We start from the raw sequence: 16,295 nt of genomic DNA, 5'->3' as shown, positions 1-16,295 counted from the left end.
ATGAACAATGCACTGACATAGAACATAGCTATGATCAAACATGAACTATTGCAAGGACTGTCTTTGAAATTTTGCACATATAAACTGCTTACTTCAGAAGGTGCTTTTTATTTTCCTTCCACCCTACATATCTGTGTGTGTGTGTGTGTGTGTGTGTGTGTGTGTGTGTGTGTGTGTGCACAATGGGTTTCTTTTAACTTCTGTACACCAGATCATTTCACAAGGCTTTGGTTGGCCTGGAGTTATAGTAGAAGACACTTGCCCAAGGTTCCACATAGTTGAACTGAAGCCATAACCTTGTGGTTGTGAAGCAAACTTCTTACCACACACCGACGCCTACACCTATATATATGTCACTGGCAACAAATGTGTTTTCCCAGAGAGTGAAGAGCAGATTGTATGATGCATGTGTTGGAACTGATAGAGAGATGTGATCCTTGAATGCAGAGGATATGGGAAGACTGGAAAGAACGTTGGGTGTGTATGAATGACTTAGTATAAATGTGCAGAGAGAAAAGCTGGGCATGAGAAGAATCAGATGTAGTGCACAAGAAAGAAGACTGCACTCATATGGACATGTGATGCATATGGATGAGGACAGCCGTAGAAAGAAGCGTAAATCACTTAATATGGCTAGAACTTTTGGAAGAGGACCCAGGATGATATGATGATGAAGGCTGACCTCAGAACCCTGAGTGTCATGGAGGGGATGACAAAGGACCAGGATGATGTCTGATGATATGAAGGCCTGGAGAAGACCCATCTCTCTAGAAGTGACTTGGAAGCACTGCATGTACATATATACACAAATGGGTACCTTATCCAATCTCCTGATATTCCCACCTCAACCACCCACTCATGATCTCTCTCACTACCATTCTCTTTGTTTTTCTTGCTACCTGGAACCGTTTTTTACTTGTTAGCTGTTGCCCACAAATCACATTGATCATTTGCTCTCATCTCCCCCTACTGAATCATTAAATTATCTCTCTTCATGCGCTACACCAGCTCCTGTCTCTCAACTTCTGCAGCCTACCCAATTACATGTTATCTCTCACTTGTGCTCCTCCCTGCCAACTGTATCTTCTTTACTCATATTACCCTGCAACTTTCCCATCTCTCTTCTACACCCTTTGGTCATCCTACCCCTTATACATTACTCTCTATATCCACCCTTGAACCCTAACCAATCTTTACAGTTGCTGCCTACCTCTAACTTTTGCTTCCCATACACTCTTTGCAAATCCCAGCCCACACCCCTGGTTCTTCTGTCCCCACTCACCTCGATTCCCTCATACCTTGTGGAGTCACCTGGCTGCCTAATCACCACTGTTTATATTTTATCCCTTTGCAGCTTTTGCTGAGCAATCTCATTCTCTCTTCTAAATGTGAATAACCATATAGATCCTCGATAAGGACTTGCTCATCACTCCTACTCTCATACTTTTGCACCTCATCTCTTGGCATAAAGCTACCCCCATCTCCTGCCTCAGGTTTCATAATCTTGCAAGCTGCACAATGACCTCACTAGTACTAGTAGCACAAAAAAGCACCCAGTACATGCTGGAAACTGGTTGGCATTAGGAAGGGCATCCAGCTGTAGAGATCATGCCAAAGCAGATACTGGAGCATAATGAAGTCTTTGGGTCCAGTGGATCTTCCCAACCCAAGCCAGCATGAAATCAGGGATGTTAAATGATGATAAATAACTACTATATACAGGGTTGGTCAAAAGTCACCTGACAGTAAATCAAAATCCCACAAATACTATCTATTTTCTCCCACCTCTGACTGCTGTCTCTGTCACTGTGCATTCCTTTCTCACCCTCCACACTTCATGGTTTTATTATATTGTTGCTCTCTACTCTCTCCTGTATTTTATCCTGTGACATATCCTCTCCATTTCCTTGACCTACTCCTCTTACTTTCACTTCCACCTGACCATTATTCATCAGTGACCATGCCAGCAACTGTGTTCCCTGTTCACTGCTTTCACCTCTGTCCCCATCTCTAACCACCTGTCACTCTCCTTTCACACTCTCATGAACCCATCCACTCTGTCTGATCCTCTCAAACTATTCTCTCTTATATTCACCTTCTTGTAACTTGAGGGTACACCCTGACACCTCATCACCATGATCTCTCTTCTCCCTTTCCAGCTGAGGTAGCTATCTATCTCTTCCACAACAAGACACATGTTCCTGTCCTTCTGTTACACTTTAATTTCTCAATATCTGGCACAAAGCCTCCTCTCTCAATACTAAACCCTCACTCAATTGAGGGGTCTTGTCTTGTGAGTTATATGGTAACCTCACTTGTATCAATACCATGAAAATGTTTGGCATGTAAAGTGTTTGGTATTAGGGCAACATCCAGCCATAGAAACCATGCCATAACAGATACTGGAGCTTAGCGTGATCCTTTGGCTCATAAGATTCTGTCAAACCATCCAACACATGTCAGCATAAAAGAGGGATGTTAAACAAAACAATGATGACGATGTGTGTGTGTGTGTATAAATGTCTGTATGTAAGCAGGTTTGGGCGTGCGTGTATACATAAGGTGCAGGCATAGATGTTATGAATTTTGATAAAGGCTTTCTCATGCCAAAATATCAAAATCTGTTATTAAAAATTTTACTCTTTGGCTTTATTATTTCATTCATTTAATATTTTAACAGTATTATACATAATGTCCACCAATGCACCATATGTATTTTCTATCATGTATACGCATACATATGAGTAGGAGAAAGTGCACTCAATACAGTTAGATGTTGGTACATGAGGTTTCTTGGGATCAGAGAAAATCTTCCCTCACCATGCTCCATCACCATTCAGTAAAATTAATTACTTCCAGATCTTTTCCTGTTCAACACTTGCTTCTATTCCACTGTCGCTACCCATTCACTACTATAATGTCACTCATGCAACACCTCACCTATAACTCCACTCCCCCTCTCTGATTAAAGTCTCCTTGTTTTCATTTAATTAGCTACTTCTCCTTCCTATGTTTAAATCAGTTGTAGTCTGCCTGGCCCGCTGGCCGCCCACATAATTTCATCAAATGTCAAACAGTTAAAAACGAAATGTTTTTTGATAATGTGAAGCTCAGAGTAAATAACTGTTGAAAACCAAGTTCTTTCCCCCATTGTTATCATTAAAGTTAACGGTTATGTATTGGGTACCATTTCCTTTCATTTGTATTAACAAGGATACATTAACCCAGTTAATGTTGTGTATTCTTCACAAACAGGGAACCTTTTTACTGACAAGGTTCCAATACCTGGTACCACATTAAGTACAAAACATTCCCTATCATGTCTAAGAAAGCATATCTGAAATGCGTAATAAGAAAAAGAATAACAAAAAAAAAAAAATCCCAAAAGACCTAATAAAGAAAACATGCTGGAAATGATACTTCATTGATAACTCTGCAGATGGCTCTAACTAATAAAATATTGTCTTAAGACTAGAAATCTATTCTCCCAGAAGACATTTTAGGTGGGTTTTGAAAATGGACTATTTGAAATTATTACATTCACACACCATTCAAGAACATTTAAAAAACCAAAAAAATAATAATACAAAAACATTCAAATGCTCAAAGAAAAAAAAATTGTTCATACTGTCATAGTAAAAATCCCTTTATGAGATGGACATGCCTCATGCTCCAGGCTTCTTTCTAACAACATTACAATCAAATGCAGAAAATCAAACCCAGATGTTACAGCTTAGCACTCAGGGAAACCCCCTATGGATCCCAATCATAATTTTTGGAGCGAAGAGTGAACTAGCTATTGCAAACAAGCACATCTTAGATGTAATTATCATTAAAATTTGTCAAGGCATAAATTTACCTTTATGTCCTTAATTGGTTTATCCAAATAAATAGTAAACATAATTGAAAATTTATCCAATTTGATGAAATTGAGTTCTACCTTGTATCTTAAAAGCTTTATCTACTCAATTCTTTAGAGTTCAGCAAGAAATTGATCTCCATTAGTAATCTTGAAATTGATATCAAGCATATCTAAAACTCTTACTATTCTTTGAAGATAGCATTTGAGTGAAACAATAGCAAGGAGCTACCTGGTGTCACTGCAGGACTGTATGATGTGGCTGAGGCCAGTAGACAAGTGGGATTACATGTTAGATTCCTTGAGGAAGAAAACCAGCTGCATAGACTTTCTCAAGATTACAGCTTCTTAATTTCAAGCCATATGAATAACAATCAGTTGGATAAACTAAGAAAAGACCATTCAAAGAATTAAGTTTAAGAATTACTACACTATAAATTGTAGTTAATTTTTAGACATTACATTAGGCTCAAGTACAGAAAAACATTGCCCTACAGGAAGGCCAATGAGAAATTTGTGTGCATCAAATACTCTAGTCATCTATTAATAAGTATTAAAGAATTTTGTAAGCAACATTAGCCATGGATTTCTGCTATTTTATCAGATGAAGAAATTTTCAACTGGGTAACCCATGTTATAGCAATGCATTGAAAGAGAGTGACTTTTTTTTTATTTTGAGAAATATATACCACCTAATAATATTTTGCAAAAACAACAAAAAAATTGCAAGTGTAGTATTACCTGGTTTAACAGCCACCATTATTCTAGGTGGCACTACTAACACCGCTAGAAACTTTTTGAATCTGGTACAGAGACACTTCCCTATTGGTTATAAGTACTGTAAGATTTTCAACAAAAACTTTAAAAGTTAGCTACAGATGCACTAGTTACACCAAAGCTTTAATTAATAGTGTCAACAAAATAAATTACCACAACAGTATACCTTCAGCTTTCCAACTACATAGTAATCACCACATTAACTTTGTCCTTGAAATAACAAATGTTCCAGCAAAGAGTTGACGCACTGTGCTAGCACAACACAAACATTTTTTCAGGAGTCCAGAAAGAAGAAATACAACTTCCCTCTCACAATATATTGGTAACTAAAAATGAGAGTATGTCTACAAGTAGAATTCTATGGTCAGTAGTAAAATTCAACAAACCATATTCGGAAAGATTGTGTATATGCCACTGATGTAGCAGTGAGAAGGTCTTTCTTGATAGCTCTTTATCAAGTTGTCAAATTCAAGAAATGAACCAATTTCAAAATACTGTTAACTAAATAAGTTTATCTTAACCCTTTCATTATTAAGCCCACCCAAGAATTTTTTTTAGCTTATGTTACCAACTCACCTAAAACCACCCAAGATAACCAATTTGTATTTAAATGAGAATTTCCGTGTGAATCACAGTACATTCATGCAAACACGTGGTTTCACTATTTAAACAAATTAAGTAACAGTGTCCAACATTATTTGACATGTGAATTTTTGAAAATTTTTTATTTCACATTATAATAAATCAATTTCTGAATTTTTTTTATTTCAGAAAATGGATATGAGTTTTAAGTTCTCAAGCAACAAATCTGAATTTTAAAAATTTTTGAGAGAAGACATGAAAATTTCTAAGAAATATATAATGAGCAAAAAAACCATCTGTGTGAATTGGATATTTTGATTTCCAAAAGTGAAACATGTGATTATGACAACAGCTCCATTAGAGATAAAGAAAGCAAATTTGTATCTGAATGGAGTGAAAATTTAAAAACTGTTTTTCATTATTGTTTTGAAGAAATTGGACCAAGTAACAGTCTTTCAAAGAAACAAAACTATTAGGCATTTCCCCCCCCCCCTTCTTTGAAACAATAACCGCAGAAACAAAATCATTACACAGAACATAAACAAAGAGGTAAAAAAGACAGTTTGTGGTCACCCACATAACTGGAAGAAATCCAAGAATTTTTTACTGTTAATATCATGTGTATTAAAGAATCTACTCAGGATTACAAACTACTGGAGTAATTATGAACCTTTCAGAGATCAGTACGTTTCAATACCATGACAAGAACATGGTTTTTTTTAATTATCACAGTATTTGCATATAAGAGACACAAGCAGTACAGCAGTATGTGGGGAGACGAATTTTGATCCCTTATTTAAAATAAATCCCCTCATTGATAGGGCTTAGAACACATACAAAATGTTTGATAAGCCTGATAGACACTTATCCCTTTATGAAAGTATGGTGGGTTATAAAGGTTAGGCACATTTCTGACAGCATGTGCCAAGAAAAACCACAAAATGGGAAATCAAAGTTTATAAGATTCGTGAGGTGAATGTTGGGAAATATTGGGAACTGCTATGGAATCAATTTTTATATTACAAAAAGAGACAGTAATGTAAGATAGCATGACCTAGAGCACAATGTGATCTGGAAATTATCACTTCCATACCATAACCAGGGCTGTATGTCATTTTTTGAATAGTTTTTCAGTTCAGTCAAACTTGCAGTGGATTTAGAAGCTGTGGCAGTATATAGATGTGCTACAGTGGTTGAAAGAAGAAAGGGACTGCAGTTAGATATAAAAAAGGGAAATAATCCAACAACAGAAAGGAAATCGGGAGTGGCTGTGTGGTAAGTAGCTTGCTTACCAACCACATGGTTCTGGGTTCAGTCCCACTGTGTGGCACCTTGGGCAAGTGATTTCTACTATAGCCTTGGGCTGACCAAAGCCTTGTGAGTGGATTTAGCAGATGGAAACTGAAAGAAGCCAGTGGTATATATGTATATGTATATGTGTGTTTGTGTGTCTGTGTTTGTCTCCCCAACATCGCTCGACAACCGATGCTGGTGTGATTACGTCCCTGCAACTTAGTGGTTCGGCAAAAGGGATCGATAGAATAAGTACTAGGCTTAGAAAGAATAAGTCCTGGGGTCGATTTTCTCGACTAAAGGTGGTGCTCCAGCATGACCACAATCAAATGACTGAAACAAGTAAAAGAGTAACTGCATGGAGATAAGAGGCAAGTCAATTTCTTATCTACTTGTGCACATGTGTGAACCTCAAATATAAAAGGTACACGGGTGGTGTAACTTGGCTGAATCAAATGATGAGCTATTAGCCGATTGGTAGACTGCCTAACATCTGGTTTGGTATATAGTAAAAATGAGTATTGTTAATGCATTTTTATTACATACCAAATCAGGAGATTGAAAGCAATGCAACCATCTGCAGTTCTGAGCAGGTGTAACAACACAGTTGAGGGCAGGTTATATGTCCAAGAAAATAATTGAGAGAAAAGCTAAAATTTGCCATCCCTCTGAATTCATCCAAACTCTCTATAAGACAAAAAAAAAAAAAATTGATGACAGCAAAAAATTGCTGGGATTACCTACATGAGAAAAGGAAAGATCCCAGTGGACAATCACTTGAAATGACTTTCTAATATGCCTTCTGCAAGGTTGCATTATATAGAGTGGGGCACTTTACAAGTTTCTATTATTTATATATATATATAATTTTATTTTATAAATGTTTTTTTTTTCAGATTTACTTTTTAATTTTGCATTTACCTGTAAAGTGAGAAACAAATTTTGATTCATTTGTATTGTGAATCATTATTGCACATATTTCTGTGTATTTATGCATATATATGAGTTTATTTCATTTACTTGATGGTGTATAGGTTTCATTTTCAAGTTTTCTTCAAGGATAAATTCCATTATTTTTGTCTATTTTACCATTATGATACACCTGTCTTATGTGCAACTGATAATCCAGAGAAGGTGCGTAGCTTAGTGGTTAGGGTATTCAGCTTGTGATCATAAAGCTGTGAGTTTGATTCTTGGCAATGTGTTGTTGTCTTTGAGCAAGACACAGATTTTCTCATTGCTCCACTCGACTCAGCTGGCAAAAATGAGTTCTGTCTGCAATTCAAAGAGCCAGCTTCATCACAATCAGTGTCATGCTGAATCTCTCTGAGAACCACGTTAAGGGTACATGTGTCTGTGGAGTACTCAGCCTCTTGCAGGTTAATTTCACAAACAAGTTGTTCTGTTGATGAAACACTCAGCCTTGTAACAGACAGAGAACCAAACCAATCCAGCAATGTGCACAATTCTTCTATATTAAAATTTTGTTGTTATACCCAATTGAATATTAGCTAATAACTTATTTTCTATGGTAACAGTCCAACAAAACATAAATAACTTAATGTTTTATTGAATTTACTTGTAGAAATTAGATTCACTTTGCGACAACAATTACACAACAGATTTATTTATGAACCTTCTGTTAAACTGAATTTCAAAAATCACAATATGTTGATAAGCAAAAAATGAGTTGTTTTATGAAACCAGTCTAATTTCCTAATTATTTTACAATTTAATTGAAACACATAATGGGTGTATTTTGGTTAAAAATATAGTAACAAAAGAGTGAAGAAACTTGTCCTATCAACAACAAGCTGAATATACTGAAAGTGCACAAGTAAAGTTTCTTTAATATTTTTGGAACTCCTTAAAAATATACAATTCATTTAGAATCTCATGAATTTGATATCAAAAGCTCACTAGAAAAATTGTTATATGATATTTTCACAAGAATCTATGATTTTAGTGAACTATCACTATTTCATCAGTATTTTTGTCGTAATATCAACAAAATCACTTCTGCCCACTATATATTACATACAGTTCCACACCACTTTCAGGTGATATAGAACTGAGTTAAGTCTAATTCTATTCGTATTTACATGGGTTTTAACATAAATTCCTTATTTTCATTCTTATTACTCGTTATCACATTTATTCAATTTATAATCTTTATTATCTATTCCCACTGTTTTTTTTCTATTTCTTTACTCGTTTTCTGTGTGTACTTGACATGCATAAAGTGGTTCTTTTAGTTTTCCACATCACATAATTTATGTTATGTACAAAACAAAACACACTTCCTGTTTGTAATCAAGATTCAGACATCAAATTGACTCAAAATCTCACATGGCTTTGTTTTAACATTATTTTTGGCTGATTGGAAGTTGACACACACACACACACACACATGCGCGCACGTGTAGCTGGAAATTGTCAGAGTGGGTTTTCATGGTACTTGGTGGGATCTCCACCAGCATTTTCATTGATCATACATACACACAGACATACATACTCATATATTTACCTATCTATATATATGTATGTATATACACACATACATATATGGATACACACACACATGTATTTATATATAAATATATGCACAAATATGTACACAAAAATATATATATATTTATTTATTACACATACATCACATTGAAGCCAACTCCATAATGAGTGTAGATCATTGTTTGCTAATGTGTTACAAATTGAAAATGATGATGAAACCTGATTGATGATTTACTGATTTTACAACTCTTCAAATGTTTCCTTTCATATAAATGCAATGCAGTATCATAACAATTCACAATATATTGACACATGCATCTATTCAGATGACCAGCTAATACAAGGATGTTTGTTACATGGTTGAAAGTACTATTTTTCAACATACAATATAGAAGATAAAAAGATGCCTTTAGTTTTGAGTAAGACACAGAAAAAAAAAAAGAAACCAAAAAGTTCACTTACTTGATTCAAAACGAACTTCACTTATCATAATCCAACGTGCTTCAAAAAACAACTGCATTTTAATATATCTACCAATGTTGTGTTTTAGATCAATACTTATATCTCTGGCATACTCGACAATAGTGTCCTTCACGTAATAAAATTTTATCTCATCTCTGTAATATTTGCCTCCATTACTAAAAGAAATCAGAGCAGTCCGGAAAACTCGTACATATTTTTTATAAGCATTATTGCAGTAGAGAAACACCTCAGAAAAGTTTCTTACTCCATCAAATTTAAAGATGATTTCAATTGGTTTAAACATATCCGAATTGTTTCTCCAGCCCACCCAGTCATAACCTTTCACACCAAGACCCTTACTGTCAGTCATGCGGAAGTTACTGTTGCCTTGTAAACCATCAGTAAGTTGACCAACACCTCCAGAAAGGTAACCATCTTTTCTCATTCCATCATATGTGTAATCATAGAGTTCTAGCTCAGTGCCTCGTTGGTGACCTTGAGGCATGCTGTAAGATAATAATGCATCTGCAAAGTAGAAAGACAAAAGAAAAAAAAAAATTACCTTGTATGTTGTTTTATTTAGAACAATAGGAATAATCATTTATAAGAATTTATCAAAATTATGAGAACAAAAAAACACTAACATGCTAGAATTAAGCATATCCATTATAACAGATAAAAATACTGCATTCAGGAAAAACTTGCAGAAAGAACAATGGACACGTACAGGGTGATGTGCTGGGCTCAATTCACACAATCTAAGATGTAAATACCTTTTTTTTTAAAGTTGTTTATAAGGTTAACTTTTTAACTGGACACTGAACAGATACCTATGTAGAAAAGTTATGATAGAAATCTTCCTAAAGAGACAAAGGATTTCCCACAAATCTTAGCAAAACAGCTGGCTCTTTAATGTTTTGAAGTTAAAGTTAATAACTATGTTTCATCTGCAAAATTGTTGAAGTTCTGAAGATTGTTAAAAGTTTATATGCTGGGATAACAGAAAGGGAAAACACAATAGTGGGATAACAGAAAGGGAAAACACAATAGTGTTTACACATATATATATGAATGTGTGTGTATGTGTGTGTGTGTGTGTGTGTGTGTGTGTGTTTGTATTTCACAATCACTTTAATGTCCATTTTTCCATTCTTGCAAGGGGTTGGACAGTGTTTATTGAGGCAGATTTTTTATGGTTCAATGCCCTTCCTGTTACCAGCCCTCTCCTGTTTTCAAGCAAGGCAATATTTCCTCATGACCAGACATGTTTTTGTAGAATTTTGGAAATGAATTACATCTCTTGTATGACAATAACGCTCATTTATAACTATCATGTGATATATCCAGGCAAGGGGATACAAACACACACATGCACATATATAATAATATATATCCATGATTGACTTATTTTAGTTTCTGTCAACCAAATCCACTAAGTTTTGGTTGACCTGAGACTATAGTAGAAGACATTTGTTCAAGTTGTTATGCAATGGGATTGAACCCCAAACCATGAAACTCTGAATTATTTAATTAAACAAATCTATTTTTCTATGCCAAACTATAAAATCTTATACATTTTACTTAGTGGTTGCTTCATTGCTCTTTCAGCAATTATAATGAAATGTGTACTTTTCTAATGAGTACAGGATAAAACTGAAACATTGATTAATATTGTTTTTCACTGATTGCTTAATTATCTTTAGTTAGTTATATAAAGCTCCAGTATGTTAACACTGAATCATTATACCAACTAAATTGGTAAACTACAGAAAATCTGAAAACTTTTCTTTTTTTTAAGAATTAGCAGTACATTGTCAAAGAAAGAATTAACAAATAATGGCTAGTCAGTAATTTATTTTTAAATACTTATATTATTGGAGACAGAGTACACATGCTTTATTAAAACACCTATAACAAATGATAAATTAATCAATGATTTTAGTATTAAACCTATTTTTAATTTAAACAACATATTTGCATTTATTTCTTAAGACAGGGGTAAAATATAAATGAAATATTACAGATGGAGAATCAAATAGTTAGTGTAAACTAAATCAGTGGTAAAACAATAATGAATGTCTCAATGGTTTGAGTTTAACATTTTTGTTGTTTAGTGTTCTCTCTTAAATATGTCAGAGTTCAAAACTGAACAACTAAGAACAGCTTCTTCCACTGGTTTAAGTGTCCTTCAAAGTTTTATATATGTCAGCAGTTATAACAGATTGTGACTACATTGTATTAAAAAGGTAATATGGGGGTGATGAGAGAAAGAGGAGGAGGTGAGAAAAAGTTTAGATAAGTGTGTGGATAAAGTGTGAGAAAATATAATGAATGTATAAAACTATAGCACTAAAAAATACAGGTTTCCTTGGGGATCTCACACTGTTGAAATCTAATCCCTGATAGACATCAATTGTCAACGTTATTTGACACCATCTTTGTCTTGGTACCACTGAATACAATAGGCAGCAGGTGGGCAGTGGCACAACTCCTACAGAGGCAATCTCAGCCAACTAAGTTTATGGCCCATCACTAGCCCACCTACTCTCAAAAGAGTAAATTCAACACCCACAAATCCTAACTTTGTAGCTTTCAAACCAGCTGTTGTGTTAAGTCAACAACTCTACTTACTTATTCTATGTTATCTTGGGACCTATTTGACCCGTTTGGATTACTTTTTTGAAATTATTAGCACAAGTAAAGAAAGTGATCTGAAGAAGTCTGGCAGGCCAAAGGACTATAAATAAAGGCGGAAAGAGAAAATAAAACTAAGGGAGAAGAGACAAGTTAAAAAAGTAAAACGGTTTAAAGTAGAAAAGAAAGCTTTTTAATTATCAAAAATATATTTTAGCCCTTTTCTGAAATAATGTCTGTTTCAAATATTTTTCAATATAATCAAGGTTTTGGATAATTTAAGACATTTTTTTTTAGTAAAATTTCAATAAATGTGTAAGTATATCTCTGATACCAATTGATATTGTAAAGAGATTTTGATGAGGATTTTAACTCCTAAACATATTTTTAATACAGTTAAAACTTTGGGTGGTATTAAAAGGGGTTAAATAAAAAATGTTCTTGATACATACCAGCCCACTGGCAGCCATACATTTCTACCCGCATACACACTGTGCGAGGGTGTTCACTATATGGAATGAAGCGAATGCGCTTTGCAATGATTGGTGGTGAAACTCCACGCAGTTCAGCTCGATAAGTATTTTGATTTCCACGGAATACCTGGAAAAAGTAGATTAAAAGTCTTTATTTAGAAAAGCATTCATTTATTTTTCTTCATAGCATTCTGTATTACAAAAACAAATAAATGTGATCCACATATATTTCATAAACGTGCAGAGGAAAATCTACATGTACACCTGAAACCAAAATTACATTCATATTTCTTCAATTGTTACTAGTGGGGTCTCACAAGTTTTGTAAATTTTGCTTTAGAATTTCTTTAACATTTCTTATTTCTTTATTTCCCACAAGGGGCCAAACATAGAAGAGACAAACTAGGACAGACAAAGGGATTAAGTCGATTACATAGACCTCAGTGTGTAACTGGTACTTAATTTATCAACCCTGAAAGGACGAAAGGTAAAGTCAACCTCGGCGGAATTTGAACTCAGAACGTAACAGCAGATGAAATACCGCTAAGCATTTCGCCCAGCGTGCTAACGTTTCTGCCAGCTCGCCGCCTTTCTTTTAACATTTCTGATAACAAAATTCTCTGTCACTGCCTTCATACTTTTGTTTTTTAATAAATTTCCAGAACAAAAGTAATAATGGTTGGTTTTACAGTGGATTACACTGTACTGATTTTACAGTGGATTACACTGTGATGCACCGCCGTTTTGCTACACTGTTATTACTGAGATCCTCCTCCAATATGTGGTACTTGGTGAAGAATCATTTGCACCTCTTGCCGTGAGGTAGGTTCATCTGGGACTCTCGACAGGAAGAGGTCAAGCTTTGATTTTAAAATGCCTGCATCTACTTTGTGCAGGTTCCTCAGGCTCTTTGGGAGAATATTAAAAAGCTGTAGGCCCCTGAAACCCAGGCTGTTGCAGTAACTAGTCCTGAAGTGCGATGGCGTTGAAATATATATATATATATATATATATAAATTATTGCTATTTAGAAACTAATCTACATTTGAATATGTACTTGATTATACTAAACTTTAGGATTACCTATCAGGAAGTCTAACAAGTGAGGTATAACTGGGGTTGGACAATGGAATTTATGTTTATTCTGAACAGTTCATAAATGTTTTAAGTATATGTCAATATAAAGCAGATAATATATTATTGATTAATTTGAGAAAAAACAGAAATGATTGCAATAAATGAAATACCAAAAAGCATGCATAGTACTGAGGTAATGGGATGAATTTCCAAATAATGAGGTTTGCAGAATATCAAACTATCACAAAAGTTTATTTTGATTTTGACAAGTGTCTATGCCAATAATGAACAAATACAATTGTATGCCAAAACATTACTAATCATATAGTAATGACTCAGGCAGATTAAAGCTAAAACTTGTTAGAAGCATGAAGCTGCTGGATTTTACAGTAGAATTAACTGAACAGAGAGATGAGCAATCAACTGAGATAAATACAATAAGTGAACTTGCTGTTTGTTGCTTCTCAAGAACTTTTGTAGTAAAACTTCTATTAATAAACAAATAGATTTGTCTAATGTGTGATCACAAGTCACTGAGGGTAGCTTTACAGAAATGGGGTGCATAAGTGTTTATATTTCATGTTTTAAAATAAAAATTTATTTTGTTTTATCATTTAGTAATAATGGAGGATAAGTAGATAGCTTCTGGCAGTTTCTGTAATTATTGAAGATCTGTAAAATTTCAAAGTAATCAGTAATATTATGCTACATGTTACAACATTCATGTGTTCAGGTGTTATGTTTTAAGCAAATCTTGACTATGAAAATTAAATTGAAAGAAGCATGTTTGAGTGTTATGTTTTAAGCAATCTCAGCTGTGGGACAAAATGGGAAATATAACTGCAATAATGCTATGAAGATCTGAATAAATTTATGCATCAAAATAGAAGCAAAAAACAAATCTGTAAAATGTTAATTTTTCACGGTTCTGCTAGTAAATCATTACTAATAGAAATACTTCCATTGATACTAACTGAATATGCAACTGAAATATACTCCAAACCGCCTACTACAATTATTGACTTAAGTTTTATATAAAGATTATTTGAACTGAAAGAAAAGATACATGGTTGTATAAACCTTGTATTCTAAAATCGTTATAAATATGGAAGCTCAAAATCTCTTGTATAATATTGGACAATTCAGAAATGACACCAATATCGGCTAAATCAGAACTATGATTTATTTATAACATTTATTCAGGGTAGTCAGTAATAAAGATGACCTTTTATAAGTAATTTATTGAAGAGTAACTTTTATTAGTTTATATAAAGAAAATTTCGGAGTACTTTAAGAAAGATGCTTGTAACACCAAGGTTTTTCAAGTGGTAACCCATCTAAGTGCTAACTAAGCTTGACATTGCTTAACTTTGACAACTGGATGAGAACCAGTGTGCTGAAAGTGAAATAACGGAATCTTGGATTTATCTAAGCCAAAATCCTCACTGAAACATAGAAGGATTGTCCCCTAAAAAAATACACTGAATTCATTATAACCACATTACTGAGTGTCAATATCATCTAATGGTTAAGATGAAACTCAAGTACAAAAAAAAAAATGGTAATTTCACCTTCAGTTAGAACCCAACCAATTTGTGACTCACTGTTAGCTTTAATGTTCAAAATTAATCTTTTAGCATTTAAACCAGTCATAACCGGCCCAAATATTCTACCTCTCTTATGTTCAATCTGACAGGGTCTGACCTCTCACACCTACCTTGTATCATCCTAAAAATAAACTCTATCACATCATCAAAATCTAAAAGCTGAGATTAATTCAAAACAATGTGAATAGATAAGCATTACATTAGTCAATGTAATCTGAATGCTACAGAGTTAATGAAACAAATCTGTCCTCAAATTGCCAAGCAAGTTTGGCATTAACAAAATATCTTTCTTGAATGTAAATACTCTCAGTACCCAATGTAAGTTTGCTGCTTCATTCTGTTTCAAATCTACTAATAAACGTTTATACTGAAATGTTAATGGGTGTTCTAATACTTATGAAATTCCTATAATAACAAAATTGCTTTGACAGGAATATATTATTTAAATAAAGAATAAATGTGAAGATTAATTTGTTCCTCTTTTGCATAGAGACTGACATTTATTTTACACACTGGTTTGTTCAAGCAAATAATTCAGTCATATCTTGCCTTACTTTCTTTTTTTTTCTTTTTCTTTCTTTATTTAAACAAAAAAATGGTTTATTTGCGTTTTTATAACAACAAAATATAGCAAGTTATTCATCAGAGTTCCATAACTGGAACTGAATGAGAATGTAGTATCTTAGTGCAGAGATCCCCAAACTGAAGACTGCTAAAAATTTCGTAAATTTTTTACAAATATTTGTCTGTGCATTATATTTGGGATCTAGTAACTCTAGTCAGGAGGCGCAATGGCCCAGTGGTTAGGGCAGCGGACTCGCGGTCATAGGATCACGGTTTCGATTCCCAGACCGGGCGTTGTGAGTGTTTATTGAGTGAAAAACACCTAAAGCTCCACGAGGCTCCGGCAGGGAATGGTGGTGAACCCTGCTGTACTCTTTCACCACAACTTTCTCTCACTCTTACTTTCTGTTTCTGTTGTGCCTGTAATTCAAAGGGTCAGCCTTGTCACACTGTGTC

The 16,295-nt window shown here is 34.3% G+C and overlaps 1 protein-coding gene across 2 annotated transcripts in view; it reads right to left on the bottom strand.

Moving 5' to 3' along the window:
* Window positions 1-16,295, bottom strand: part of LOC106871068 (discoidin domain-containing receptor 2) — a 180,817-nt gene that overhangs the window by 39,053 nt on the left and 125,469 nt on the right. For both annotated transcript variants that reach the window (XM_052972844.1, XM_052972854.1), the window contains exons 5-6: window positions 12,571-12,718; window positions 9,485-10,009 (exon numbers count right to left, since the gene is read on the bottom strand). In XM_052972844.1, the coding sequence (XP_052828804.1) occupies window positions 9,485-10,009; window positions 12,571-12,718 (673 nt within the window). The remainder of the gene's footprint in view (window positions 1-9,484; window positions 10,010-12,570; window positions 12,719-16,295) is intronic.

The sequence above is a fragment of the Octopus bimaculoides genome, chromosome 1 (genome assembly GCF_001194135.2).
Source record: "Octopus bimaculoides isolate UCB-OBI-ISO-001 chromosome 1, ASM119413v2, whole genome shotgun sequence".
Classification (NCBI taxonomy): domain Eukaryota; kingdom Metazoa; phylum Mollusca; class Cephalopoda; order Octopoda; family Octopodidae; genus Octopus; species Octopus bimaculoides.
Note: the sequence above shows the minus strand (reverse complement) of the source record. Positions and strands in the feature narration are given on the sequence as shown.